The sequence below is a fragment of the Cervus canadensis genome, chromosome 33 (assembly GCF_019320065.1).
Source record: "Cervus canadensis isolate Bull #8, Minnesota chromosome 33, ASM1932006v1, whole genome shotgun sequence".
NCBI lineage: Eukaryota > Metazoa > Chordata > Mammalia > Artiodactyla > Cervidae > Cervus > Cervus canadensis.
Genome location: NC_057418.1, coordinates 22132446 through 22160318, shown reverse-complemented (window position 1 = coordinate 22160318; position 27873 = coordinate 22132446). Strand labels below are relative to the sequence as shown.

General features: G+C 49.1%; 2 protein-coding genes and 1 pseudogene across 5 annotated transcripts in view; 2 read left to right on the top strand and 1 right to left on the bottom strand.

The window, feature by feature from the left end:
- LOC122433850 (UL16-binding protein 1-like) overlaps nt 1-27873 on the bottom strand; it is a 115844-nt gene that overhangs the window by 78818 nt on the left and 9153 nt on the right. Inside the window, exon 3 of the mRNA XM_043456819.1 lies at nt 2712-2721. Within this exon, the coding sequence (XP_043312754.1) occupies nt 2712-2721 (10 nt within the window). The remainder of the gene's footprint in view (nt 1-2711; nt 2722-27873) is intronic.
- On the top strand, nt 33-27873 carry LOC122433854 (UL16-binding protein 3-like). Of its 4 annotated transcripts, none has more exons than XM_043456829.1 (5): nt 34-212; nt 10830-11081; nt 11322-11597; nt 12212-12344; nt 27754-27873. In XM_043456829.1, the coding sequence occupies exons 1-4, from the start codon at nt 125-127 to the stop codon at nt 12325-12327; spliced, it is 732 nt and encodes a 243-aa protein (XP_043312764.1). In that variant the 5' UTR covers nt 34-124; the 3' UTR covers nt 12328-12344; nt 27754-27873. The 4 variants fall into 4 exon arrangements, with proteins under 4 accessions (XP_043312761.1, XP_043312764.1, XP_043312763.1 ...); XM_043456828.1 differs by lacking the exon at nt 27754-27873 and adding an exon at nt 13573-14115; XM_043456827.1 differs by lacking the exon at nt 27754-27873 and adding an exon at nt 13509-14115.
- Nucleotides 6558-8106, top strand: LOC122433803 (annotated as a pseudogene).

Here is a 27873-nt window from a genome sequence, read left to right as displayed (position 1 = left end):
GAGGAAGGGGGCGGGAGTGACCCGGGGTGGAAGAGGCGGGAATGGACGGAAGGGCGGGGCGGCCTCTCATATAAATAGCTCCGCTCCCCCAGCGAAGTCAGATCAAACCACTTTCCACGTGTTGATGGCCACGACCACTGACTCCGTAGCGCGTCTTAGTTTGGCGGCCCTGCTTCTACTCGGGTCTTTCTGGTTCTGCCCAGCGCGAGGCGGTGAGTTCGGGGATTAACCTGCGGGGAGCGGACACGGGGCCTTAAGACCCCGAGAGGGATGCGGGTGTCCGCCGGGTTCGGGAACCCGCGCCGGCCGCCTCCTGCTTTCAGACTCCGCGCGCTCCTTTCCCGCTGCGCTCCTGCTCCTCCGCCCCCACTCTCGGGCTGGTTGCCGTCCCCGGCCCTCCCAATCCCTGTATGTAAAAGACACGATCTGGGTGAAAAAGAAATCCCAGCAGGAAGGGAGGGGAAGCAGGGAGAAGTGGGAGCCAGGGCGGCCGCAAGAAGTGCTGCTGCAATCCCCGGGCCGCCCCTCGGGAATTCGGATCCGTTGGAGTCCGTGCAGGACAGGTGGCGGCCACTCCCGAGGGACCGAACCCACGGGGTGCAGGGGAAGGCGGGGTGCAGTCTGAGCAGTTGCGTTGGGCGGAGGGTGGGAGCGGGAGATGGGCAAGGGTCTAGGTGGAGTCCGCAACCTGGGCGGGGAGTGGGCGGGCAGCGCGGGAGGGAGGGGCGGGGAGATGGGTGGAGTCTGTCCTAGGAAGCCTCCTTAGAGTCCTGCTTGGTTACAACACTATTCTTTCCATATCCCTCCCCATCCCAAGAACCTCAGGGCCTCCAACAACTTCCCATCTGTGAAGGGACCCTAAACCTGCCCTCTGTCAACTGCCACCCTATCCTCTTGCCTGAGAATTCACTCCAGCAGAAGCCTCCCAGCCTGGCCCCCAGGACATAAAGCAGGAGAGCTAGGAAAAAGAGTTTCCCAAAGTGTGAGACACAGGGCACCCCCACTTCTACCCTTCGGTCCCACATTCATATTCCCTAAGACCATGGACACAGTGGTCTATAATAGCCATTAGCTAAGACAGGAGTTGGAAAGAAAAAAAAAGGACAGGAGTTGGAGAACCTTTTCTTCAAAAGACAGAGAGTAAATCTGTCAGTCTCCACAAGCCATTTGGTGTCTGTGTGGTTAATACATCTTCACATTTGTGCTAGAAGAGCAGGCAAAGATGACCTGAAAAACCAAAAGAACCAAGTGGCTGTCCTGGGTCACACCACAGTGATAGATGATTCATCCCCTAGGGATTCATCCAAGGGGTGCCTTAGCTTCCTGTTTATGAACCAGAAACTTACTCTGTCCTGTCTTGTAGGTTCTGGTTGGCATGAATGTGAAAGGAGTGTGGGTCCAGCAGATATGGGCTAATGTCCCCTGACCCCCTCTGCTCTAGAGTGGCTTCCTTGGTCCATGGAGATATAGGGGACACTGCATGAAATCTCAGGCATAAGCAGAGAATAGTGTGTGCATGCTAAATCGCTTCAGTCATGTCCAACTCTTTGCAACCCTATGGACTATAGCCCACCAGGGTCCTCTGTCCAAGAGATTCTCCAGGCAAGAACACTGGAATGGGTTGCCATGCCCTCCTCCATGGGATCTTCTCTCACCCAGGGATAGATCCCACATCTACTCCAGCTCCTACATTGCAGGCGGATTCCTTACTGCCGAGCCACGGGGGCAGGCCCTGGAGAACAGTGGTCCTACAACTATTCTGATGTCAGGCCTAGGCTACCTGCAGGTACATCTTATTTGTTCCCTGTGGCCCTGCTTATGCCAAACCACATGATCAATTCTATCCTATGATGGCTGGTCCATCTGAACTAATGTTTAGGGGTTGATGAGCCCAGATCATGATGGACAACTTTGACATTCCAGGACCAGAGGCCTCATCTCTACCAGCCCCAGGACCATAGCAGGAGTCACATTTATATGGTGTAGTATTCCCCACTGCACATTGCTTGGCCTTGCTTCAGGACATAAAGGGTCTGTGTTGTGACCCTCCAAGTAAAATGCCATAGATGGCACATAGCACCTTTCCGACCAGAGACACCTCTGACGTCACAGGTTCTGCTGGGTCATCTGCCTGAGAAGCAGGTCATCGTTCACCAATTGTCTGTGACTGCTTTTGTGCTAGGACAGCAGTTGTAACAGAAAACTATGGTCTGCAGAGCCTGAATTATGTCATATGTACAATTATAGAAATCAATGGCTGCACTAGGAATTAAATGGAGATAGGATAGGAATGACACTCCTGCAGCCCTGGAGAGGTTGTAGGTTGGTACTCCTCTCTGTCATTTTCTCCTGGATGTGATATTGTTTACACGTACTATTGGGTGATGAAAGTCAGTGTCAGAAATGTGAACTTGGAAATCCTTCTACAGTAGCCCTCACCGCACGGTAATTTATTAACTGTGAGGATTTTCCATTCATATTGCAAACGCAACGGATGTGAAATGAGCACTCTGAGGATCAGTGAATGGGTGACACTCCTGTGGGCAGCACGTGGGACAGACATGTATTCCTGACCACAGATCTGAGGCACCACAGTGATAACATTCGGCCGTGGTGATGTTTCAGATTGCTGGACACGATGTCAGTCCCACGCTAGGTCCTTATGAATGTGGGGGTGGCTTCTTTGCCAAGTGTACACTTTCCCCAGTCACTGACCATGTGGCTTCCAAAGGCCAGAAGGACTTGTGTACTCGCTGTGGTGATAAGAGGGCCCTCCTTGCTGATGCTTGGCATCTCTGTCTCTAGTAATGGATTCTGAATGTAAGACCTGACTCAGTGCTGGAAGCTGCACATAGGATCTGGACATTTTGTTGGGATGTCTGCATTCAGCTTCCTGAACATCCAGCCTTGTGTTTGTCTCTGTTTTTTTTTTTTTTTTAATAATTTTTCCCTTCAACCATGCAGTTTTTAATAGGGCTCACTGCTCATCTGTTTGCCTCTAGGATCACCCTAGATTTAAAAAAAAAGTTTTTAATTAATTAATTAAAAATAATAAATATTGAAAAAAATAAAAAAATAATAAATATTGATATTGAGCACCTTTTCACATGCCTATTGGCCATGTGTGTGAATTCTTTGGAGAAATGTCTATTTAGATCTCTGCCCATTCTTTGATTGGGTTCCCTGTTTTTATTATTGAGTTGTAAGAACTTTTCATATATTTTGGAAATTAAGCCCTTGTCAGCTGCATCATTTGCAAATCTTTTCTCCCAGTCTGTAGTTTGCCTTTTTTGTTTTGTTTACGGTTTCCTTTGCTGTGCAAAAGTATATAAGTTTGATGAGGACCCACTTCTTTATTGCTTTTTCTCATCTTTTTGTTTTCTGTTTCTACCAGAGTAGAAGCCATCTTGAATTGGCCTTCTTTCAGGAACTTTAATTTCCCTGGATGGTTGCTGGGAGGAAGAGAAAGTTGGTTTTTTTGTTTGTTTGTTTGTTTTGAATGACAAATAATACTGGATCATTATAACTTATGTAATTTTCAAAAGTTGTACAATTATACAAAAATAAATAAATAAATAAAGGCGGGGCAAACAACCTGTGGAATTACACAGAATCCTTCTTCAAAATGCATTGGCATGGAAATTTTGAAGGAAAAATAAACAAATGGGACCGAAGCAAACTTGCAGAGTGATGAACTGGCCTAATTTCAATACTGTTGTGTCTCTGGGACTCAGGAAGCTGAGGAGAAGGAGAGAGATGAGGGAAGGGCAGGGCAGTGGAAGGGTCAGGACACAGACGACGTTTATCAGTTAAGTTTGCCACCTGAACTGGCACCGGAAGCGGTAACTGGGCTGGCTGAAAAGTTCTTTCAGGTTTCCATAAGATGGTGTGGAGAACCCTGAGGAAACTCAGTACAGTGACAAGGTCAGTGATCATCCAAGGCAAGCTCAGGATGGGGAAGGAGGAAGCCCTGAACACTCCCCTCCATGAGCTTCTTGCCAGAAATTCTTCCCTGACCTCTGATCAATTTCTATTAATTAACAAAGTGATCTAACTAGGAAGATTCTGGCTATCAGCCCACGAAACTTCCAAGAAGTGGGAAGAGGAGGAAGTGGCAACACCACGGTTGCGAGCTAGCAGTCTGGGGAAATTAAGTGAAGTGAAGTCACTCAGTCGTGTCCGACTCTTTGTGACCCGGTGGACTGTAGCCTACCAGGCTCCTCTGTCCATGGGATTCTCCAGGCAAGAATACTGGAGTGGGTTGCCATTTCCTTCTCCAGGGGATCGTCCTGACCCAGGGATTGAACCTGGGTCTCCCGCATTGCAGGCAGACGCTTTTAACCTCTGAGCCACCAGAGAAGCCTGGGAAAGCCTCAGGTTAATGACTGCAACTGCCCTACCTTGGGGTGGGGGTGGGGGCATCCGGGCAGAGCAACGCCGAGGCCCCAGAAGTGCAGTCTGTGCCTCCCCAGAAAGGATCCGCTCCTCTGACCTGGCATCCTCCACTCCTGCAAAATCGAGATCTAGGTGGAAAAGGGAGATATAGGTGGCCCCGAGACCCGTCTTGGCTTCCTGGACTTGCTTCTCATTGTCTGGTTCAGCGGGACACCCAGCAGAGAGTTCGGGGATGAACCTGCCAGGCAGGGGCGTGGGGGAAGTTGGGTGAGTTAAGACCTGAACAGGCTTGGTGGTGTGCGCAAGGGTTCTTGAAACTTCTTGCGGGGTGGCGCCGCACCCCTCTCCTCTTTCCCTTCCCCTGGGTCGGGTCCTTTACTCCTCGGTGGCTCCCCCGGGCTACTTGCAGGAGCTCCGGGCCAGAACAGGGGTGCCTTGGTGAAGTAGTAATGCGGAGAGTTTGGGAGGTGACGCTAGGAAAAGAGGGGGCCGGGACGCTACAGGAAATGCTGTTGAGGCCTCACAGGGCTCAGCCCGGCCCCTGGGAAGTGAGAGTCCTAGAGCCCGGGGAAGGGACCACAAGCCCACGATCTGCCCTTCTGCGCCATCGCAGCCACAGCGCTCCTGCGCCAGGCTTCAGCACTACGTGAACCCTGAACTTCAGATGTTCAAGCTGCTTTTAGAAAAGGCAGAGGAACCAGAGATCGAATTGCCAACATCCACTGCATCATCGAAAAAGCAAGAGAGTTCCAGAAGAACATCTATTTCTGCTTTATTGACTATGCCAAAGCCTTTGACTCTGTGGATCCCAATAAACTGTGGAAAATTCTGAAAGAGATGGGAATACCAGACCACCTGAGCTGCCTCTTGAGAAACCTGTATGCAGGTCAGGAAGCAACAGTTAGAACTGGACATGGAACAACAGACTGGTTCCAAATAGGAAAAGGAGTCCATTAAGGCTGTAAATTGTCACCCTGCTTATTAAACTTATATGCAGAGTACATCATGAGAAACGCTGGGCTGGAGGAAGCACAAGCTGAAATCAAGATTGCCGGGAGAAATATCAATAACCTCAGATATGCCGATGACACCACCTTATGGCAGAAAGTGAAGAAGAGCTAAAGAGCCTCTTGATGAAAGTGAAAGAGGAGAGTGAAAAAGTTGGCTTAAAGCTCAACATTCAGAAAACTAAGATCTTGGCATCCGGTCCCATCACTTCATGCAGAAACAGTGGGGAAACATGGGGAAACAGTGGAAACAGTGGCTGACTTTATTTTTCTGGGCTCCAAAATCACTGCAGATGGTGATTCCAGCCATGAAATTAAAAGACGCTTACTCCTTGGAAGGAGAGTTATGACCAACCAAGACAGCATATTAAAAAGCAGAGACATTACTTTGTCAAAAAAGGTCCGTCTTGTCAAAGCTATGGTTTTTCCAGTGGTCGGGTATAGATGTGAGAGTTGGACTATAAAGAAAGCTGAGCACGGAAGAATTGATACTTTTGAACTGTGGTGTTGGAGAAGACTCTTGAGAGTCCCTTGGGCTGCAAGGAGACCTAAACAGTTCATCCTAAAGGAGACCAGTCCTGGGTTTTCATTTGAAGGACTGATGTTGAAGCTGAAACTCCAATATTTTGGCCACCTGATATGAAGAGCTGAATCATTTGAGAAGACCCTGATGCTGGGAAAGATTGAGGGCAGGAGGAGAAGGGGATGACAGAGGATGAGGTGGTTAATGGCATCACTGACACAATGGACATGGGTTTGCGTGGACTCCGGGAGTTGGCAATGGACAGGGAGGCCTGGCGTGCTGCGCTTCATGGGGTCGAAAAGAGTCGGACGCGACTGAGCGACTGAACTGAATTGATGATCTGCACACAGAGCCCCTTCTGGTCCCTTCCTACTACTGATGAACTGAACTAGGTTCATTCCCTACTGCTCTCTGCCCTTGAAGGACCACGGGTCCCTTCCCTACTGCTCTGGGCCCTTGAAGGACCAGCGGTCTTTATCACGGATCAGTTAATCCCGGCAGGGTGGCCGGGGTAGGAGCTATTCAGCTTTCAAGGGCTCGGGCTGGGTGGGTGGCATTAGGTGGCCTAGCTTCTCCTGGGCAGTGAGGCAGGTGCTTACAGCAGGATGGATGTACAGGGCCATCTCCCTGGGATGGGGATCCTGAAGGCTGCCGCTGGTACAGTTCGGGTCCACTAGGCTGCCTGCGGCCCGGTCCCCCCCTGCCACCAGAACTCCCACACACTGTATCAGTGTTTGGGCTCAAGCTGTCCTGTCCTGGCAAAGTAGTTTCTGAAGTAATGACACTAAATGCAGCTCAACTTGATAGTAACGTCAAAAAGCTTCACAGTCTTAGAGTTGAAATGAAGGAAAAGTTGCCATCCCGAAATTGAAGAAGGAAAACTTCAGTCTTGGACAAAATGACCAGCAGAGGAGCCCATTTATGATCCTGTACATGCAGCTCAAGCCGTGTCTACACGTGTGTTTTATATCAGCCTAGGGATTTGCTATCCAGGTATATTTCTTGTAGTACTAGTATTAGCTGTTTTCAATCTTCACAGTGTGAAAAGGATTGAACTGGAAGATAGCATCAGCACCAGCAGTCGATCCCATGGGCTGTCTTAGTCCCAATCGTTCCCAGATGTCTCAGTATGTGAGAGGCAACATCCCAAAAATACAGCTCCCATCTCCAGTTATCCTCCCTTGTGGGTAGAGGAGTAGGACTTGAGAAGCGTCACTCTTTTGGAGGTCAAAGCTAAGGTGAATGATATCAAAGTATCTATCCAGGGAGAGGAACTCAAAAAATGTACTCTAAGAAGGTATCTTTTGGTGTACTTTCCATGGGGGTTATGTAGATGAAAAAGATCCAGTTAAAGAGCAACAAGCATTTTTAAAAAGAGGTAGAGATCAAGTTTCTGAAATTCCGGTGACAACGATGCTCCCTGAAAGTTGTAAGCAACGAGATCTTCATCACAGAAATCTTCCTATTACCCACTTGTGAACAGAAGGGGAAAAGCCCATGGTGGATTGCCTTACATGAACTTGGGGGATCTTAAATTGTTTTTATGACAGTGCAAATATGTAGAGGACAACAGTCCGCAGGCAACTTCTCAACAAAAGCTAGTTCACATGGCTGCTCAGATTGCCTGTGGAATGAGCTACCTGGTCAGAAGGAAGTCCTCCACAAAGACCTGGCAGCTAGGAGCTCTGTCATTGAACAACTTCAAGTTAAGAGCAAAGCCAGTCCCTCTCCAGAGTCTTGTTCCCCATGGACTCTCACTGTCTGGGGAACAGCAAAAACACGGGATTGATGGATGACTTTTGAAAGTCTGGTTAATAATGAGTTCTCCAGCCTTCCCTGGTGATCCAGTGGCTAAGACTCCACACTCCCAATGCAGGGACCTGGGTTCCATCCCTGGTGGGGGAACTGGATCCTGCATGCCACAACTAAGAAGTCAGCATGCTGCTACTAAAAGAGCCCAAGTGTTTATGACTCTGGCCATTGCCCTAAGTGGACATCTACCCGTTTGATGTGGCCGAGTACCTGAAAGAGGGTTACCAAATAGCCCCGCTTATCAACTGTCCTGATGAACCATTTCTGTGATGGCTTGTGCTGGGCCTTCGATCCAGAGGAGAGGTGCGGTTCCAGGAAAGGACCCGGGGTCTCACAGAGGTCCGTGCAGCCCTGGGGGCCTGTGTCTGACGCTCCTCTCACAGTCCCCCAGCGTCAGGAGGAAGGTGCCTTTCGAGGCCCACTTTGAACCATCCAGTCACGTCTATCACCCAGGATCAGAGCAGCAGATTTGTCTTTCAGAACACCAAGCTTTAGGAATACTTTAACATCTGAACTTTCTAAGACAGACTTACTGATGTGGAATACTTTCTCAATCTCACTTTTATTAGCTTGAACTGAAAATGTTTGTGTAAATCTTTTACACATAGTTGCCTTAGAGGTACAGGTATATTCTTACAAAATAAATACATTTTAAAATTGTTTAAACACACGTATTTGGACTAACAATCATATTACCAACTGCTTTTTATTGCCTGAATTCTACAAGGTAATGCAGTTGATTCACCTTTAAAGTTTTGGTTTCTTTCACTAGTTTTGGAGGTGATTCGTCTTCAACATGCAGGACTTTTTCTTAAGAAAATAAAAATCATCCAGCAGTTATGGGCTACTGTCCACCCCCCTCATTTGCTGCAGAGTAGCTCTTTGTTCCAAAGTGCCCTAGGGGAAGCCACAGGCATGAGCAGAGGATAGTGGCCACATAACAGCTCTAGTGTCACATCCAGGCCAGCTGCTGCTGGGTCTTGTTGTTCCCTGTGGCCCTGCTTATGCCAAAACACATAACCATTTCTATCCTATGATGGCTGGCCTCGCTGAACTAATGATTAGGGGTTGATGAGCCAACATCATGATGGGGAACTCCATTCCATGACCAGAGGCCTCATCTCTGCCAGGCCCCAGGACCACACCAGGAGCCACGTTTAAATGGTGTGACTCTCTCCACTGCAACACTCAGGGTCTGTGTTGTGAGCCTTCAAGTAGAAAATGGCACGTAGCACCTTTCTGACCACAGACACCTCTGATGTCCTGGTTCTGCAGGGTCATCTGCCCAGGAAGCAGCTCCAGCCATGCTCACCGTTCACCAATTGTGACTGCTTTTGTGCTGGGACAGCAGATGCAGCAGAGACCTCGGGTCTGCGAAGCCTAAAATATGTCTTCTGTACCATTACAGGAAACCTAAGGCCAAGTGGTATTAAATGGAGATAGGATAGGGACCACACCCCTGCAGCCCTTGAGAGGTTGTAGATTGGCACTTGTCTCTGTATTTCCTCTAGGATATTGTGTACACGTACTATTGGGGGATGTGGAGGTAGGGTCTGAAGTCTGAATCTGGAATTCACCAATATGGTAGCCTTCACCCCACGTTAATTTATTAGCTACTAAGGACTCCATGAATGTAACAGGTCCAGAGCATGTGAAATGACCGCTCCGTGGTCTGTGGACCCGATGATAACCACTGTAAGCAGAACCTGGGACTGCTTTCCATTGATGGCCTGGTACTCTGAGCTTCGCTCAACAACTGGGGGACCATGATAATGCTATAGTTCCTGTGCATGATATTAGAACCACTAGGTGCAATGTGAATGTGAGAGTAGTTTCTGCTTCTGCAGGTTCACTTACCCCAGTAAACAACCAGGTGGCTCTTTGGGAAAGAATGGAAGGACTTTTGCACTAGATGTGGTGATGAAAGGGCCCTCCTCTTTAGAACATGGTTTCTTTCTCTGGTGGTACCTTCTGAGAAGTGACTCAGATCCAGAAAATGTGCCTGGATCAGAAGTTTGGTAGGAATGGATGCTTTTGGCTTCCTGATCATCCAGCCTTGTGTGCTGTCTCTCTTTAATTCTTTCAATGGTACAGTTTGTATCTAGGTTCCTGCCCATCTGTTTGCCTTTAGGATCGCCCTGTGCTATGAGCCAGCATCATATTCTCTGCAGTCAGGCCCTGGCTGGCATTGAGACTCTCTAATCACTTTGAGCCCTGAACCTACTATTCTGCTGACCTAGAGCACCCCCACCTGGAATCTGATTTTTCCACAACTTCCATCCCTCTTCCTGATATAAGCCCACAGGAACACCATGTCCTCCTACCGTCCCTGACCCTCAGCAAAAGTTCATCTTGGAGCTATTGGAGATGCTTCTCATCCACGCTTTCCTCTCAGGCTCCATAGAGTCCATCAGGCTTTCCCATGGAGCTGGTGGACTGCACACACTTCCCTGCCCTTTCACACCGTGTCCGCCCTGGCAGATTCACTTCTCTGAGCCTTGGATCCCCTCCTCTACCACCTGTCTTGGAAGTTCTGGACTTTCTCTTTCATGCCACGTGGGCCAGGCCTTTCTCCAGGCTTCCAAGTCCCATCCTAGTGGGAGATCACCAAGTCTCCCCAGCCTTGCTAAGTCCTTTGACCCGTAATTATAAACTCTCCCTTCTCTAGCTTTCGGTTCTGTGCTCATCCTCCCCACCCACACCCCCACTGTCTGTGACCCACTTCCTCAGGAACAGCCCCCTTACCCTCTGCATCTCCCACAGACACTCAGAGAGAACCTGACATCCTCTGGGTTTGGGCCTTTCCTTCTGAACCAGCCTGGCCCATCCCTGGGAAACGTATGTGTTGGTTAGTGCTACGTGCGGAGCTCGTGAGCAGAGTGGAAACGGGGCGTCTCCAGGGCTGTGTGGTTTCTTGCCTGCCTGAGGCTTCGTCACCTTCCTCAGTCGTGCCTGGTGAGGGGTGGGGGGCAGGCGGGGGTCCTGCTCTGTCAGCCCAGCCCGCAGCCTTCCTCTGCTGTCACAGACCTGGGGGAGGAGGCCTATGGGTCTTCTTCTCCCAAAGTCACCCTCTCTGCGGTTTGCCTTCACAGACGCTCACTCTCTGTCCTATAACTTCACCATCACTCCTCGGCCCAGACCTGGACAGCCGTGGTGTGAGGTTCATGGCCAGGTGGACGGACAGGTTTTTCTCTCCTATGACTGTGGTCATGCTAAGATCATATTCACAAGTCCATTGGGAGAAGAAGTGAAAACCATGAAGTCCTGGGACACACAGATCGAAACTCTCAGAGACATCAGGGACCAACTGCGTGACTTTACACTGGAGAAACCCACGGTCACGGGTAAGTTAGAAAGTCCAAGTACAGGAGGAGCAGATGGGGCTTAAAAACACAGTTGGATATTGGTTCTTCCCTAGTCATCCAGTGGAAAGAGCAGCTGTTGCATGAGAGACCAGGGCCAGATTAGCTGGGCCCAGCTGACCTGCAACCAGGGGACGTGAACCCAGGGGAGGTAGACCCAGGTGGGGAAAAGAATCTGTCAAGCCCAGAGGCTGAGCTCTTTCTTTCCCACGGTGGGAGCAGACCCTCTCACCCTGCAGGCCAGGATGACATGTCGCTGTGAGGATGACAGACACATCAGTGGATCCTGGCAGTTTGGCTTGAATGGACAAATGAGCCTCCACTTTGATTCAGAGAATGGACACTGGAGAGTGGATCACCCTGGAGGCAGATGGATGAAAGAGAAGTGGGAGAATGACAGAGCTGTGACCGAGTTCCTGAAGAAGGTCTCCATGGGAGACTGCCGGGCCTGGCTTCAGGGTTTCATGGTGCGCTGGGAGAAAATGTTGAAGACCTCAGGTAAGTGAGAAGGGAGGAGAAAGTGACAGTCCCCTCGTGGTGACATGGACCGACTCCCGTGTGTGTGTGTGTGTTTGAGAAAGTGATCTGTCAGAGGTGAGTTGTCCTGGCAGACCAATGACCCGGGGGTGCTCTGTCATCCTCCTTCTTCTTCCACCTCCTGTCGTCTCTCCTCACAGCACAGGCCTTTCTGCGACTGAACATGGATTTTTGCTGATCCCAAACCTGTAGACATCTTTTTGATTTCTGGGATTTATTTCTCACTGTATCCTCTTTCCAGAATCTTCTTTTAAATGTCACCAATCCTCCTTCTGGAAATCTGTCAGTACCACCTCTGCTGTCAGCTCCTGAGGACTCCATCTTCACGTCACCATCTCTGTGTCACAGCACGACTGAGTGGCTGTGTTGGAAACCTCGCTCCCCCATCAGCTGTCAGAGCCCCCTGAGGACTGGGCTCCTCCCTTCCTCCATCTTATCTGAGGACCTGTGACAGGGGTCTCCATGTGATGGGTGCAAGCTGTCTGTAGAGGAGGGGTACCTGAGTTAGGGGGGCTGAGGAGGCATCTGCCGAGTTTGGGGTCTGGACAAGGGCATCATTCTCACTCTCCTTGCAGCATCACCGACCACGGTCCCCCCTACGGTGCAGCCCAGGGCCACAGCCATCAAGACTGAAGCCTGGATCCTCCCTGTGGTCCTCACCAGTTTCATCATAACTGTCTTCCTGGGCTGAGTCCTTTCAAAGAACAGGTTCTGAGGGCAGAATCCAGAGGGAAGGCAGGGGCACAGGGCCTGGTGTGAGGGGGGGAAGGTGAATCCCAGCCGACCCCTGCCCCTCACTGAACCTCTTCATCCTGGAAATGAGCAGGTGGATAAGACCCCATGTCACCTGAGAGCAGAACTCAGACAAGCTCAGCCCTGAGTTCTGAGAGGTCCCCAGTGTCAGCAGACATTGTGAAAAGGGAGGGGCCCTCACTAGGCTGAGGGCCTATTGATGCTGAAAGGGTTGAGCCACGTCCCCTGACTGAGCACAGACCGCTGGCTGGCAGGGCCCAGGGTGGGTGGTGTGAGAACAGCAGGCGCTCAGGGCGAGGGCAGGACTCCCGGGGCTGAGAGCAGCATGGGGGCTCCTCATGACGTGTCAGCAGGGAGGGGACCCACCCAGGGGCCAAGATGAGAGGGGCCGGGCTCATCCCAGGAGGAAGGGCAGGAAGGCCTTTGCAGACCCAACTCCAAAGGCCTGTTCTCACCGGAAGTGGCTTGGGCCAAGCAGGCAAGGCAGGAGCCCCACAGCAGAGACTGTGGGAAGGGGCGAGGCCAGGCCTGTGCTCCTGGGGCAGCAGCAGTTCTGACTCAGCCTGTGGCCTGCTCGTCACCAGCCTCCTGGGGACCCAGAGCCTCCATCACTGAGCGGCCCTGCCTTGAGCAGAGGTCCTGGGGATGGTGGGCCTGAGCTGGGGTGGAGGCGCCCAGCTGGGCGGGACCAGGAAGAGATGGGGGGCAGGGACCTGGTCCTGAGAGCTGTGTGTGCTGCTCAGAGGCTGGAGGGGAGGGAAGGAAGGAGGTTTGCCTGCAGCCCCCCAGGGCTGTCAGGAGGCAAGGTCCCTCCTCCGGGGACCTGCTCCCTGGTCCTTTAGGCCCCCCTCCGGGAGGATCTGGACCTGAGTGAAGGGAGCAGATTGATTCCTCACTGGCTCCAGTCCTGAGCCTGAGCAGGGGGTGTCAGGGCCTGGGGTGACTCTGTGATGCAGGAAGGAAGGAGAAGGGGACAAGAAGCTGCTGGGCCCGTGGTGGGGGTGGGGGACATAGGAGCCCCTCAGTGAGGGCGGGGCTGGGGAGGGCTGGGGAGGGGCAGCCCCAGGAAAGGGACAGGAGTTCCTCACGCTCCTGGATCAACCTCTTTCTTTTCTGCAGGAGATGGTGCTCCCAGGAAGCCCAACAGGTGCTCTGTCTGCCTTTCTCTTGTTCTTCTCTTTAGATCCAGGAGATCAGACCCCATGAATCCTGAGTATGTTATCCGGTTGCTGTGACACAGTAGATGCATCATCTCATGGCCTTTATCACATTTGATGAAATCCTACTCAGCATCTTAAAATACAAAAACAGAAACAATTTATTTCACCACTTTTTTTTGGTGATACATGATGGAATACCTATACTTAAATATTCAAGTACTTGAAGAAATCTCCAGAAACAGGACATTTTTCATCTTATTCTAGTTTGTGGATAGTTAGACTATTCTGTGCCTCGTGACCTCATTCTTGCAAGTGATATTGCAAGAAAAATGCCATTTGCTGTTATACAACTCAGGGATTCTTTCTGTGTCTGGAGAAACCACTTCAGCCTATTTTCAATTGAGCGAAGTTTTATTTATGACTGTCTCCCTTAATAATTTATTATGCTGAAAGTGAAAGTGTTAGTCGCTCAGTCCTGTCTGACTCTCTGCGACCCCGTGGACTGTAGCCCGCCAGGCTCCTCTGTCCATGGGATGCTCCAGGCAAGAACACTGAAGTGGGATGCTGTTTCCTTCTCCAGGAACCTCTCCAACTCAGGGATTGAACCCGCGTCTCCTGTGTCTCCCTCATTGACAGGCGGATTCTTTACCATCTGAGCCACTGGGGAAGCCCATTTATTATGCTACTGCTTTTTAAATCAAAATCTCAGTACTCCAGAAAACTTGAAGTATATAAGTTTCTCTCTCACGAGAGAAGTCATGATGTTTCACCATTTCTCCACCTTATGGGATTAAATGTAACTGGTGCTTCTGAGAAAACATGGTCTGAGTGGATGCGTGCACCCTGTGTTCATGGCAGCGCTGTTCCCAGCAGCCAGGCCTGGAAGCCACCTCGTGTCCACTGACAGATGAATGGAGAGAGAAGATGGTGACATATATCCAGTGCAATGTTACTCAGCGTCAAAAAGAATGAAATAACGCCATATGTAGCAACATGGATGGACCTAGAGATTGTCATATTGACCGACATACGTCAGACAGAGAAGCAGAAACACCTTTTGCCATCACTTACATGCGGAATCCAAAAAGTCGTGATACAAGTTCTCTTACTTACGAAAGAGACTCAGAGACTTAGAGAGTGAATTTATGGTTGCTGGGGGAAAGGATGGGTGGAAGGGATAGTTAGGGAGTCTGGGATCAAGATGTAGACACTGATTTATTTAAAATGGATAACCAACAAGGACCTACTGTATAGCACATAGAACTCTGCTCAGTGTTATGTGGTAGCCTGGGTGGGGAGGGGAGGGGAGTCGGGGAAGAATAGATGCATGTACGGAAGTGAAAGTGAAAGAAAATTAGTTAAACAATCATGTCTGACTCTTTGGGATCCCATGGACTGTAAGGTGCCAGTTCCTCTGTTCATGGATTCTCCAGGCAGGGGAGTACTGGAGTGGGTTGCCATTTTCTTCTCCAGGGGATCTTCCCAACCTGGGGTTCGAACCCGGGTCTCTTGCATTGCAAGCAAATTCTTTACCAACTGACCCACCAGGGAGGATAGAGAAATGTATGTGTGTGTGAAATCCCTCGCCTAGCTTCTTTGTGCTGCTCATCAGGATGCCTGAACTCCTCTCTGGGTGTATATTTCCGCTTTGCTTCCATATTAAGTAAACTGTTTCTCTGTATGTCTCCAGTAATAACATTGGTACCTATTTTTACAGTTTTTGCCTCCTTGAAACATTCTTACTTTGAAAGACAGTAAAAGCCAAGGGAACTTAGCATCTCGCCCCTGGTGTTTAGTATCTAGAATTCCTCATTTTACACCAAGCTACCCAGGTTCAATTCCTGGGCAGGAAACTAAGATCCTTCTTTAGCACCGCTCACTGCTGTCTCTCTGAGATCAATATTAAGGAAATATGCACCTTACATTAAGTTGTAACTATCCACCTCAAATATACAGGTAGAGGGGCTTCACAAGTTTGTCATGGGAGATTTTGCCTCTGCAGAGAGTTTAGAAAAAAAGAAAGTCCTCTCAAAGTTAACCTGGTTCCTTCCCTTTCTAGGGCCTTTAATGTCTATTGTTGTTCTTTCCTTTCTAGTCCTTGTTTATTTAACGTTGTGATTGACTTTGTGTCTGTAGGATCTACCAGTTTGAAATAACACTCATGGTGGCTCAAGAAATATAGCCCATTCCAGTGGAGGGTGGCCCAGATCCATGTAGGTCCCTGTGAGGGACTTCTGCACCTTGAGGGGAGGCTCAGTTCAGTGGTCCCTGTCCAGCAGGGAGAAGTTTGGATAGAAGAAAGCTTCGGCCCCTTAACCCTTCAGAATAAGGGTGTAGAACCCCTCAGTGGGTCATGAGACAGGCTGGGACAGTTTGCTGCAGTGAGTGTACCTGGACAAAAGTCACATCAAGCATCAAAATACAAAGAAATTATAAGGGGCTGAAAACAATTGTGTGCCTGTGCAGTTGGGGCAAATAATCAACAACAAGATACAAAAAGACCAAAAACCCAAAGCGATTTCAGAGCAGCCAGGAGCAAAAGCAGGTACTGGTCATGATCCCTGCACACAGCACCACCAAGGGGAACAAATCACCCAGGTCATCCCCCTGGTCAGAACCCAGGACCCACCCCCACACTCATCTCATATGTAGGTCCGGATCCCCCACGCTCTGGAGCCAGCAAGGAAACATGTTACTTGTTTTTGCTCCCTCATGAGTCCCAATGAAGCTTCTTTTCCCCTGAATCCGTGTCTGGCCTTTTATCAGCTTCTATTGATCGAGTCCAGGAACCCTGGCTGGTAACACAGGAGGACTTTGGCTAAATAAAGGTCAGGAATGCTGCTTGGAGATGGTGTCTCCAGTGGGCTTCATCAGAAACAGGGATTGAACACATGCAGATTCCAGGTGGGGGCTCACTGTGTCAGGAACAAAGCAGGTGCAGTGGCTGATATGAGCAGAGAGATGGGAAGGCCCGCCGGGTCCTGACTGCAGAGACTATGATGCTGGTTCACAGCACAGGGCGACCCTAGAGGCAGACAGCCTGGATGGGCGGCCAACCTAGATACAACCTGCACGGTGGAAAGGAATGACACAAAGGAGTTCCCTGCTGGCCCACTGGGCAGGACTCCGGGCCTTCACTGCCAGGTGCCCGGGTTTGATCACTGGTCAGGGAACTAAGATCCCAAAAGCCAGGCAGCCGACCAAAAAACAAAAAACCCCAGAAACGAAAATAAAACACAAGCTGGATGATTAGGACGCTGAAAAGAGCCATCCCAATAGCTTGTCTGGATACACTGCCCAGTTTCTAGAACTGAGCCAGTTATCAGAACCAAGAATCCATGACTAGAGAGAGATGCCAGTTTCCAGCAGGAAGGCCCACTTATCACCATGGCAAGCGCAGTGCAGCAGTCTCTGGCCTTCCCCATCCTTGGGAGCCACATGGCCATTGACTCAGGTAAGTGCACACTGGGACGCAGAAGCCACCCCAACATTCCTGTGGACCCAGTGTGTGACTGACATCGTGCCCAGGGATCTGAAGCATCATCACAGCCCCACTGCTATTAATGTGATGCATGAGATACAGAGTATTGAATACATAACCGTCCTGCATCCTGCTTACAGGGGTATCATGGTGTGTGAAGACCCACACAGTGGTTATTTCCCATTCTGTGGATTTGAACCAGTGATGGAAAAGTCTCTGTGGTTAGGAATGGGGTGAAGGCTGCCATAGTTGAGAAGTACGAGTACATTCTCATATTGTCTTTCCTTTGCTACAAATAGAATGTTGCAAGACCACCTTTTTCTGGGTAAAATGACAGAGATTCTTTAACAATCATAACCTGAAAGCATGCAGGGCTGTGATTCCTTCACATCTCTATTTTATATCTGCCTGGTCTAAAGCATTTCTATCAATGGCCGAACTCTAAATATTTCATAATTTGAAGACCAGAGGCCTCTGCAGAGGCCTGCTCAACTCAGCTGTGGAAGGTGTTCATGGAAAGGACATGAAGGCATGAGTGTGGTGGGATCTGCTACTAGGACACTAGGACCCTGTAGCACCCATGACACTGAAGTCCGTCAGCGGGGAAATCGTGCCGGGGGTAACCTGCCTGCCTGCTAAGTCACTTCAGTCGTGTCTGACTCTTTGTGACCCTATGGACTGTAGCCCACCAGGTCCCTCTGTCCATGGGATTCTCCGGGCAAGAATACCAGAGTGGCTTGCCATGCCCTCGCCAGGGACAGCTTGTGACATCCTAATCAGAGCATCACAACCCAATCCCACAGGGTCAGAGGCACAGCCACGCCACATGTAGTGGGGAAACCGATCATTTAAACATGGCTACTGATAGGGTCCTGACTCTGGTAGGGAAGGGACCTCCGGTCTGGATGAACTGGTCTCATCCACTCGGTAATCGTTACAGAGAGGCCAGCTGTCCTAGGATGGAAGAGACTGTGTGGTTTGGCATAAGCAGGGCCACAGGGAACAAATAAGATGACCAGCAGGGGACTGAGCCCTGACCCCAGAACTGTCGTACCTCCCCTATCCTCTGCCACTTCTGCGGCCTCACACAGTGTCCCCGTGGCCCCTGGGACCTAGGAAGCCAGTCTACAGCAGAGGAGGGGCGCTAGCCTGTAACTGCAGGACCCACCCTCCTGTCACCTCCCCACCACCAGAGGCTACGAGGCAGGACTGGGCAGGGTTGAGATTCATGAACAGGCAGCCGAGGCAGCCACTGGATAATTAATTCCCCAGGTGATGAGTCACCCAGTGCTGGGGTTCGCAAACCAGGGCAGTGGTCAGAGGGATTCCTTTGGTTTTTCACATTGTCTTTGCCTGTTGTCACACCACAAACATGGAGGTGCACAGAGACATTCGCCAAAAGGCCTGAAGAGACGAACACATTTATTGTTTTCTGCAGATTTCGCAGCTCCTGTCTTAATCAATAACCATTATAGGTTTCCATCTCCACAGTCTGTGGACGATATGAATGTGGAACCGAAGGGAAGAAGTGGGGGTGCCCCTCCTCACCCTCAGGCCCCATGTCACACTTTGGGGGACTGGGCTCCCGTCCCTCCTGAGGACCAGGCTGGGAGGCTTTTGCTTGGGTGAGTCCTCAGGCAAGGGGATAAGATGCCAGGTGGTGGAGAGTGTGATTCGGGTCCCTTCACAGGTGGGAAGGTATTGGCGGCCCTGGGCTTCTCGGGATGCAGAAATGTGGAATGAACTTAGTGAGCTGCAGGGGAGGAGCTGTGACCCCTAAGGGGATGTGTCTGGGGAAGTGAGAGCCCGGGGCGGCGCTGGTGGTTTATGGCTGGTACAGCGGCCTGGGAGTTCAAGGGCAGGGGGTCGTGTGGACGAGAAGGGTCTGTGTGAACAGACGAGGTCAGTGCTGTGTGCTTTTCAGGGGGTGTCTGAGTTCCCCCCACAGGAAGGTGGTCTGGCCCAGCCCTGCCATGGGGGCTCCCACTCCTCGGGGCGTGGGTGAGGGGCTGGGAGCTTGGGGATAGCAGTGTTCCCTTCATGCCCTTGCTTGGCCTCTCGCCGCCCTAGCTCCCATTGTCTGAGCATTGCTTTTTCAACCAATTTGTCCTTTTGCTGGCCTGAAAGTGGCCAACTAGGCCAGCAGCTGCCAAGAAGGAAAGGAGGTCACCTAAGGATTGAGGAGGAGGAGGTGGAGGCAACACTGCGCCCGTAGGCTCTTTAACCAAGGCCAGCTTAGGTCCGCTCTCTGGTTATAACGCATCACCCCGCCTTCTCCCGGCAGGTTCACCAGGAGCTCACCACCCTGCGCTCCGTGGACACAGTTGTGCAGCAGAAGCAGGACCAGGATGCAAGACTGATGTTGGTGCCAGCAGCCCTTGCCACCTGGAGCCCGGGGTGACCCACCGTGGGGAGGAGCCTGGCTGGCCAGTGGAGGAGGGGATGAGTCCCCAGAGTCCTCCCACTGGAGTCTCTCCTGGGGGCTCCCCCCAGGCTCCCCACACCCTCTGTGGGACTGTTGTTCCTCAAAATTTCAATCATCTGTGCCTCACCTTTCTTCTGTCCATCCCCTTCTCTGGATCCCCAGGTTCCTTGTGTATCTTTAGGGGCACTAACACCTGATAAGGGGCTTCCCAGGTGGCGCAGCGGTAAAGAATCCGCCTGTCAATGTGGGAGATGTCTGTTCCATCCCCAGATGGGGAGGATCCCCTGGAGGAGGAAATGGCAACACTCTCCAACATTCTTGCATGAGGAAATCCCATGGACAGTGGAGGCTAGCGGGCTACAGTCCACAGGATCACAGAGATACGACTTAGTGACTAAACAACAACTCCTGAGAGAGGGGTTGGTGAGTCCTCAGCATATACAAATTCGGGTTATCTGCATGATCTTCTCAGGTCCTAAATGAATATTTAGCCTCTGTTCATTCCCTTAGGTAGCGTTTCCCATTTACAAATGTGTAAATTGAGGCATGGCAAGATGAAGAAACTAGCACAGTCCGAATTTTGTCCAGATTCCTGTTTCTGGAGGTATCTATAGTCTACATCCATGAAACTGCTTCAGGTGCTAATTCCAACCTCCCCAGCCTTCCACCTCTGACCTCATGCCTGGGGATCTGGGATGAGGCCGGGGGTAGGGGCATGCATGAGGTGAGTCTGGTTGCCCAGGTCCCTGGGGCCCATGCTCCTCACACCAGGCCGACCTGACACATCTCTGATGGCAGCCTCTGACTTCCTCCTGTTCTCCCAGTCCTTCCTCCCTGTGGTCTGGGTCTACCAGGGGCTTCCAGGTTGCCTCCTCTGGAGGACTCAACCCAGGCTCCCACCCCCAGCCCTTCATATGGCACCTGGCCCCACCAAGCTCTTGTCCCACCCAGCCCTGAGTCCTGCCCACCCTTGTGGGCCTCTTGTCCTCCAACTGGCCTCCCAGCACAGGTCCGTCCCACACAGAGACTCTAGTGAGTCCGTTGAGAACCTTCTTGCCTCCTTTGCACCTGTTGACTCACAGAGTTTGCTGCTCTCCGTGGGCGGCAGCTGGGTGACCCCAAGGTGGAGCCTGGTGGTGGGATGTGAGTCAGGGCTTCTATCAGATAAGCCTGCGTGTGGCCATGCAGTCACACGGCTCATCAGGACCCCGGGGACCTGCGACGATTGTCTCAGCCTGGGCTGGGGTCACAGGGAGGCGGGGCAGAGCTGAGGGATGGCGAGATCCAAGCTTGGCTCCTCTGTGTGTGTGTGTGTGTGTGTGTGTGAGGTGTGTGTGTGTGTGTGTGTGTGTGTGTGTTGGTGAGGGGGTGGCTGTTTGCAGAGAGTCTTCTGTGTGGAGCCCTGCTGGCTGTGAGCCCCATCCAGTGCTAGGCATGGTCTCCAAATGCTGGCCAGGGCACCAGACATTTTGCAATCTGCTGACTCTGTGCTGGGACAGGGAGCAAGCAATTCTGTGCCCATGGTCTCTAAGAGTGGAGTCTCCGTTTCCCACAGTCCTCCAGTGCTCCAGATCATAAACCCTCTTGATTTCCAAAACAGGAGTGGCGGCGGGGGTCGTGGGGCTGCTTCTCCCAGCGCTGCACCAGGGCTGGGGTGCCTGATGTAGGGCCAAAACCTCCTGCTCCTTAGGCAGAATGCTCCAGTGTGATGACCCCTCTGTTTGAGAGTAGCTGCCCAAAGGGTCCCGACTAGATCCCTTCTTTTCTGCTCCTGCCCTTCTCAGTGTGGTTCTTTCTCTATGCTGGTTGTAGAGGGGATGTTCTGCCGATTTCAGGTCATTTTCTCAGAAAGACAGCTGTTTTGTACGTGGTTGTGGTTTTGGTGTGTTCATGGGAGAGCGGAGCTCAGGGCATCCTACTTGGCCATCTTGATTTTGCCTTTGTGTGATCAATGATCTTTCATGTTAGTATTGTAATTGTTTGGGGGTGCCAGGAACCATGGGCACATTGCCATCCAATATGTGTGTGTGTCCTGACTGCTCCGTTGACCCGTCCATCTCTCTCCTGAGACTCCTGAGTCCCTGAGACACAACAATATCGAAATTAGGCCAATTAATAACCTTACCTCTATATGTCCCATTGACAGGAAGAATCATGCCTCTCTCACTTTAAATCCAAAGACAGAAATGGTTAAGCTTTTGAAGAAGGCATGTCAAAGCCAAGATGGGCCAGAAACTAAGCCTTTTGCCCCAAATAGTTAGTCAAGTTGTGAACGCAAAGGAAAAGTTCTTAAAGGAAATCAAAAGTGCTCCTCCAGTGAACACACAAATGAGAAGATAGCAAAACTGCCTTACTGCTGATATGGAGAAACTTTCAGTGGGCTGGACGAAAGATCACAATGGTGCCTTAGGCCAAAGCCTAATCCAGAGCAAGGTCCTAGCTCTCTTCAATTCTATGAAGGCTGAAAGAGGTGAGGATGCCGCAGAAAAAAAGTTGAAAGCTGGTAGAGATTGGTTCATGAGGTTTAAGGAAAGAAGCCATCTTCCTAACATAGAGCACAGAGTCAAACATTGAGGGTTGATGCAGAAGCTGCAGCAAGTCATCCAGAAGATCTAATAAAATAATCTCTGAAGACAGCTATCCTGAATTAGAGCTTTCCAGTGTAGAGAAGAGTGCTCTATTGGAAGAAGATGCCGCCGAGGACTTGCATGGCTAGCAAGGAGAAGTCAGCCTGGCTTCAAAGATTCAAAGGACAGGCTGACTCTCTTGTTAGCAGCTAATGCAGCTGGTGACTTGAAGTTGAAGCCAAGCCTCACTTACATTCTGAAAATCTTTCAGAATTATGCTAAATCTACTCCGCCTGTGCTCTGCAAATGGAACAACAAAGTCGAGAGGACAGCATATCTGTTTACAACACTGATTACCAAAAATATTAAATCCACTGTTGAGACCTACTGCTCCCAAAAAAGGATTTCTTTCAAGATAACACTTCTCATTGAGAAACCACCCAAGGGCCCTGATTGAGAAGTACAATGAGATTCATGTTGTTTTCACACCTGCTAACACAGCATCCATTCTGCAGCCCACAGATCAAGGGGTAGTCATGATGTTCAAGTCGTGGTATTTAGGAAATAGTTTCTGTAAGGCTATAGCTGCCACAAATAGTGATTCCTTTGATGGATCTGGGCAACATCAATTGAAAACTTTCTAGAGTGAATTCACGATTATAAGTTCCACCCAAAACATTTGTGATTCATGAGAGGTTGAAATAACAACATTAATAGGAATTTGAAGAAGTTGATTTTAACCTTCTGAGATGACTTTGAGGGGTTCAACAGTTCGCTGGAAGAAGTAATTACAGATGTGGTGGAAATAGCAAGAGAGCTAGAATTAGAAGTGGAGACTAATGTAAAATGGGATGATTGTACAATCTAATGATAAAATTGGAATAAATGAGAGTTGACTCTAATGAATGAGCAAAGAAAGTGGTTTCTTGATATAGAATCTACTCCTGGTGAAGATTTTGTGAAAATTGTTGAAATGACAACAAAGGACTTAGAGTATTATAAATTTAGAATAAATTTAGTTGAAAAGGCAGCAGGTAGGTTTGACAGGATTAAGTCCAATTTTGAAAGAAGTTCTAGTGTGGGTAAAACGCTGTCAAAGAGCATTGCATGCTAAGAGAAATCTTCTGTGAAAGGAAGAGTCAAACGATGTGACAAAGTTCATTGTTGTCTTATTTTCAGAAATTGCGCTACCCACCCCAACCTTCAGGACCACCACCCTGATCAGTCAGCAGCCATAGACATTGAGACAAGACCCTCCACCAGCAAAAAGTTGGTGACTCCCTGGAGGCTCAGATAATGCTCAGCATATTTTATTTTAGAAAAAAAGTGTTATATATTAAGGTCTGTACATTATTTATTTAGACATAAAGATACTGAACACTTAACAGACTTCCATGTCAACATAACATTATATGCAGTGGAAATGAAAAATTTGTGTGATTCCCCTTATTGTGAAATTCACTTTATTGCCCTGGTCTGGAACCCAGCCTCCAATATCTCTGAGGTCAGCCTGTATCTACATGGCTCTTAGTCCACATTTTCCAGCCTAGAGCTAACATTGGGAATGGCTGCGTAGTAGGGTAAACATATGACCTACTGTTGGGATATGGTGAAATATACATTTAAAAATTCAGAGAATTTAAGGATCACTTCACAGCTGGACTGCATGTTACTTTAGGAGTGATCCTTAAATTCTCTGTTTCCACAAGAAATAAAGCATTATCATTGGTTTTATTTAATCCCATCACATGGAGGAATGGTGAAATACCATGACTTTTCTCCTGGATTAGAAAACAGGCATGATGTACTTAACTTTTTGGCAATATAGAGATGTTGATTTAAGGATCACTGTAAAGGCTTCCCAATCCCTAAGAAAGGCAATCCCAAAGAATGCTCAAACAATTGCACTCATCTCACATGCTAGTAAAGTAATGCTCAAAATTCTCCAAGCCAGGCTTCAGCAATATGTGAACCGAGAACTTCCAGATGTTCAAGCTGGTTTTAGAAAAGGCAGAGGAACCAGAGATCAAATTGCAAACATCTGCTGGATCATCAAAAAAGCAAGAGAGTTCCAGAAAAACATCTATTTCTGCTTTACAGACTACACCAAAGCCCTCAACTGTGTGGATCACAATAAACTGTGGAAAATTGTGAAAGAGATGGGACTACCAGACCACCTGACCTGCCTCTTGAGAAACCTGTATGCAGGTCAGGAAGCAACAGTTAGAACTGGACATGGAACAACAGACTGGTTCCCAATAGGAAGAGGAGTACGTCAAGGCTATATATTGTCACCCTGCTTATTTAACTTATATGCAGAGTACATCATGAGAAACGCTGGGCTAGAAGAAGCACAAGCTGGAATCAAGATTGCTGGGAGAAATATCAATAACCTCAGATATGCAGATGACACCACCCGTATGGCAGAGAGTAAAGAGGAACTAAAAAGCCTCCTGATGAAAGTGAAAGAGGAGAGTGAAAAAGTTGGCTTAAAGCTTAACATTCAGAAAACTAAGATTATGGCGTCTGGTCCCATCACCTCATGGGAAATAGATGGGGAGACAGTGGAAACAGTGTCAGACTTTATTTTTTTGGGCTCCAAAATCACTGCAGATGGTGACTGCAGCCATGAAATTAAAGATGCTTACTCCTTGGAAAGAAAGTTATGACCAACCTAGATAGCATATTAAAAAGCAGAGACATTACTTTGCCAACAAAGGTCCGTCTGGTCAAGGCTATGGTTTTTCCAGTGGTCATGTATGGATGTGAGCATTGGACTGTGAAGAAAGCTGAATGCTTAAAAATTGATGCTTTTGAACTAGGTGTTGGAGAAGACTCTTGAGAGTCCCTTGGATCACAAGGAGCTCCAACCAGTCCATCCTAAAGGAGATCAGTCCTGGGTGTTCATTGGAAGGACTGATGCTGAAGCTGAAACTCCAATACTTGGGCCACCTCATGCGAAGAGTTGACTTATTGGAAAAGACCCTGATGCTGGGAGGGATTGGGGGCAGGAGGAGAAGGGGACGACAGAGGATGAGATGGCTGGATGGCATCATCTACTCGATGGGCATGAGTTTGAGTAAACTCCGGGAGTTGGTGATGGACCGGGAGGCCTGGCGTGCTGCGATTCATGGGGTCACAAAGAGTCAGATACGACTGAGCGACTGAACTGAACTGAACTGTAAAGTCTTCCCAGGTGGCACTAGTGGAAAAGAATCGGCCTGCCAAGGCAGGAGATACAAGAGACATGGTTTGACCCCTGGGTCAGGAAGATCCCCTGGAGAAGGAAATAAGAACCTTTCCAGTATTCTTTCTTGCCTGGAAAATTCCATGGACAGAGGAGCCTGGTGGGCTGCAGTCCACGGGATCAGAAAGAGTCGAACATGACTCAGCACCCATAGGGTAATAAATTATGAAGGGAACCAGTCAACATAAAATTTTGTTCCACTGAAAATACAGTGAAGTTGTTTCTCTGGAGATAGAAAATATACCTGAGTCCTGAAATAGCAGAAGTATTTTTAGAAAATTAGACTTTTCCCTGCATTGTGACCTTATTCTTAAAACTGATGATATTGCTGGAAAATACTTCTGAACTGAGCCTCCCCTCAAGGTGCAGAAGTCCCTCACAAGGACCTACATGGACCTGGGCCACCCTCCACTGGAACGGGCTATATTCCTTGAGCCACCATGAGTGTTATTTCAAACTGGTAGCTCCTACAGACACAAAGTCAGTCAAAAGGTTAAATAAACAAGGACTAGAAAGAAAAGAACAACAATAGCCATTAAAGGGCCTAGAGAGGGAAGGAACCAGGTTAACTTTGAGAGGACTTTCTTTTTTTAAAAAACACTTGGTGGAGGCAAAATCCCCCATGACAAACTTGTGAAGCCCCTCTACCCGTATATTTAAGGTGCATAGTTACACTTTAATATAAGGTGTAATAATATAAGGTGTATATTTCCTTAATATTGATCTCAGAGAGACAGCAGTGAGCTGTGCTAAAGAGGGAGCTTAGTTTCCTACCCAGGAATTGAATCTGGGTAGCTTGGTGTAAAATGAGGAATTCTAGACACTGAACACCAGGGGCGAGATGCAGTTCCCTTGGCTCTTACCGTCTTCGAAAGCAAGAATGTTTCAAGCAGGCAAAAACTGTAAAAATAGGTACCAATGTTATTACTGGAGTCATATAGAGAAATAGTTTGTCTATTTAAAATGGAAGCAAAGTGGAAATATACACCCAGAGAGGAATGTAGGCGTCCTGAATGAGCAGCACAAAGAAGCTAGGATAGGGATTTAACATACACATACATGTCTCTATCCTCCCTGGTGGGTCAGTTGGTAAAGAATTTGCCTGCAATGCAAGAGACCTGGGTTCGATCCCTGGGTAGGGAAGGTCCCCTGGAGAAGAAAGTGACAACCCACTCCAGTACTGCCTTGCCTGGAGAATCCATGAACAGAGGAGCTGGCAGCTTACAGTCCACAGGATCCCAAAGAGTCAGACATGACTGTGCAACTAAGCTTCTTTCACTTTCACTTCCGTACATGCATCTATTCTTCCCCGACTCCCCTCCCATGCCCACGCAGGCTGCCACATAACATTGAGCAGAGTTCTATGCGCTACACAGGAGGTCCTTGCTGGTTATCCATTTTAAATAAATCAGTGTCTACATGTTGATCCCAGACTCCCTAACTATCCCCCCATCCTTTCCCCCTGGCAACCATAAATTCATTCTCTAAATCTGTGAGTCCCTTTCTGTTTTGTAAGTAAGAGCACTTGTATCACGACTTTTTGGATTCCACATATAAGTGATGGCAAAAGGTGTTTTTGCTTCTCTGTCTGACGTATGTTGCTCAATATGACAATCTCTAGGTCCATCCATGTTGCTACATATGGCATTATTTCATTCTTTTTGACACTGAGTAACATTGCACTGGATATATGTCCACATTTTCTCTCTCCATTCATCTGTCAGTGGACATGAGGTGGCTTCCAGGCCTGGCTGCTGGGAATAGCGCTGCCATGAACACAGGGCACACGCATCCACTCAGACCACGTTTTCTCAGAAGCACCAGGTACATTTAATCCCATAAGGTGGAGAAATGGTGACACATCATGACTTCTCTCGTGAGAGAGAAACTTATATACTTCAAGTTTTCTGGAGTACTGAGATTTTGATTTAAATAGCAGCAGCATAATAAATGGGCTTCCCCAGTGGCTCAGATGGTAAAGAATCCGCCTGTCAATACAGGAGACACAGGAGACGCGGGTTCAATCCCTGAGTTGGAGAGGTCCCTGGAGAAGGAAACAGCAACCCACTTCAGTGTTCTTGCCTGGAGAATCCCATGGACAGAGGAGCCTGGCGGGCTACAGTCCACGGGGTCGCAGAGAGTCGGACAGGACTGAGCGACTAACACTTGCACTTTCAGCATAATAAATTATTAAGGGAAACAGTCATAAATAAAACTTTGTTCTATTGAAAGTAGGCTGAGGTGATTTTTCCAGACACAGAAAGAATCCCTGAGTCCTATAATACCAGATGGTATTTTTCTTGCAATACCATTTGCAAGAACGAGGTCACGAGGCAGAGTCTAATTATGCACAAACTAGAATACGATGAAAAATGTCCTGTTTGTGGAGATTTCTTCAAGTACCTGGACATTTCAGTGCAGAAATTCCATCGCTTAGCACCAGAAGAAAGTGAAATAAATTGATTCTGTGTTGTTTTTTTTCAGAGATGCTGAGTAGGATTTCATCAAATGTGATAAAGCTCATGAGATGATGCGTCTACTGTGTTATCGTAACCGGAAAACAGACTCAGGATCCATGGTGTCTGATCTCCTGGATCTAAAGTG

Bases quoted from the DNA above. Each gene is read 5' to 3' on its own strand.
- LOC122433854 (XM_043456826.1), top strand. From the start codon at position 125: ATGGCCACGACCACTGACTCCGTAGCGCGTCTTAGTTTGGCGGCCCTG. The intron at 213-10,829 runs GTGAGTTCGGGG...TTGCCTTCACAG, and splicing joins GTTCTGCCCAGCGCGAGGCG to ACGCTCACTCTCTGTCCTAT. The intron at 11,082-11,321 runs GTAAGTTAGAAA...CGGTGGGAGCAG, and splicing joins GGAGAAACCCACGGTCACGG to ACCCTCTCACCCTGCAGGCC.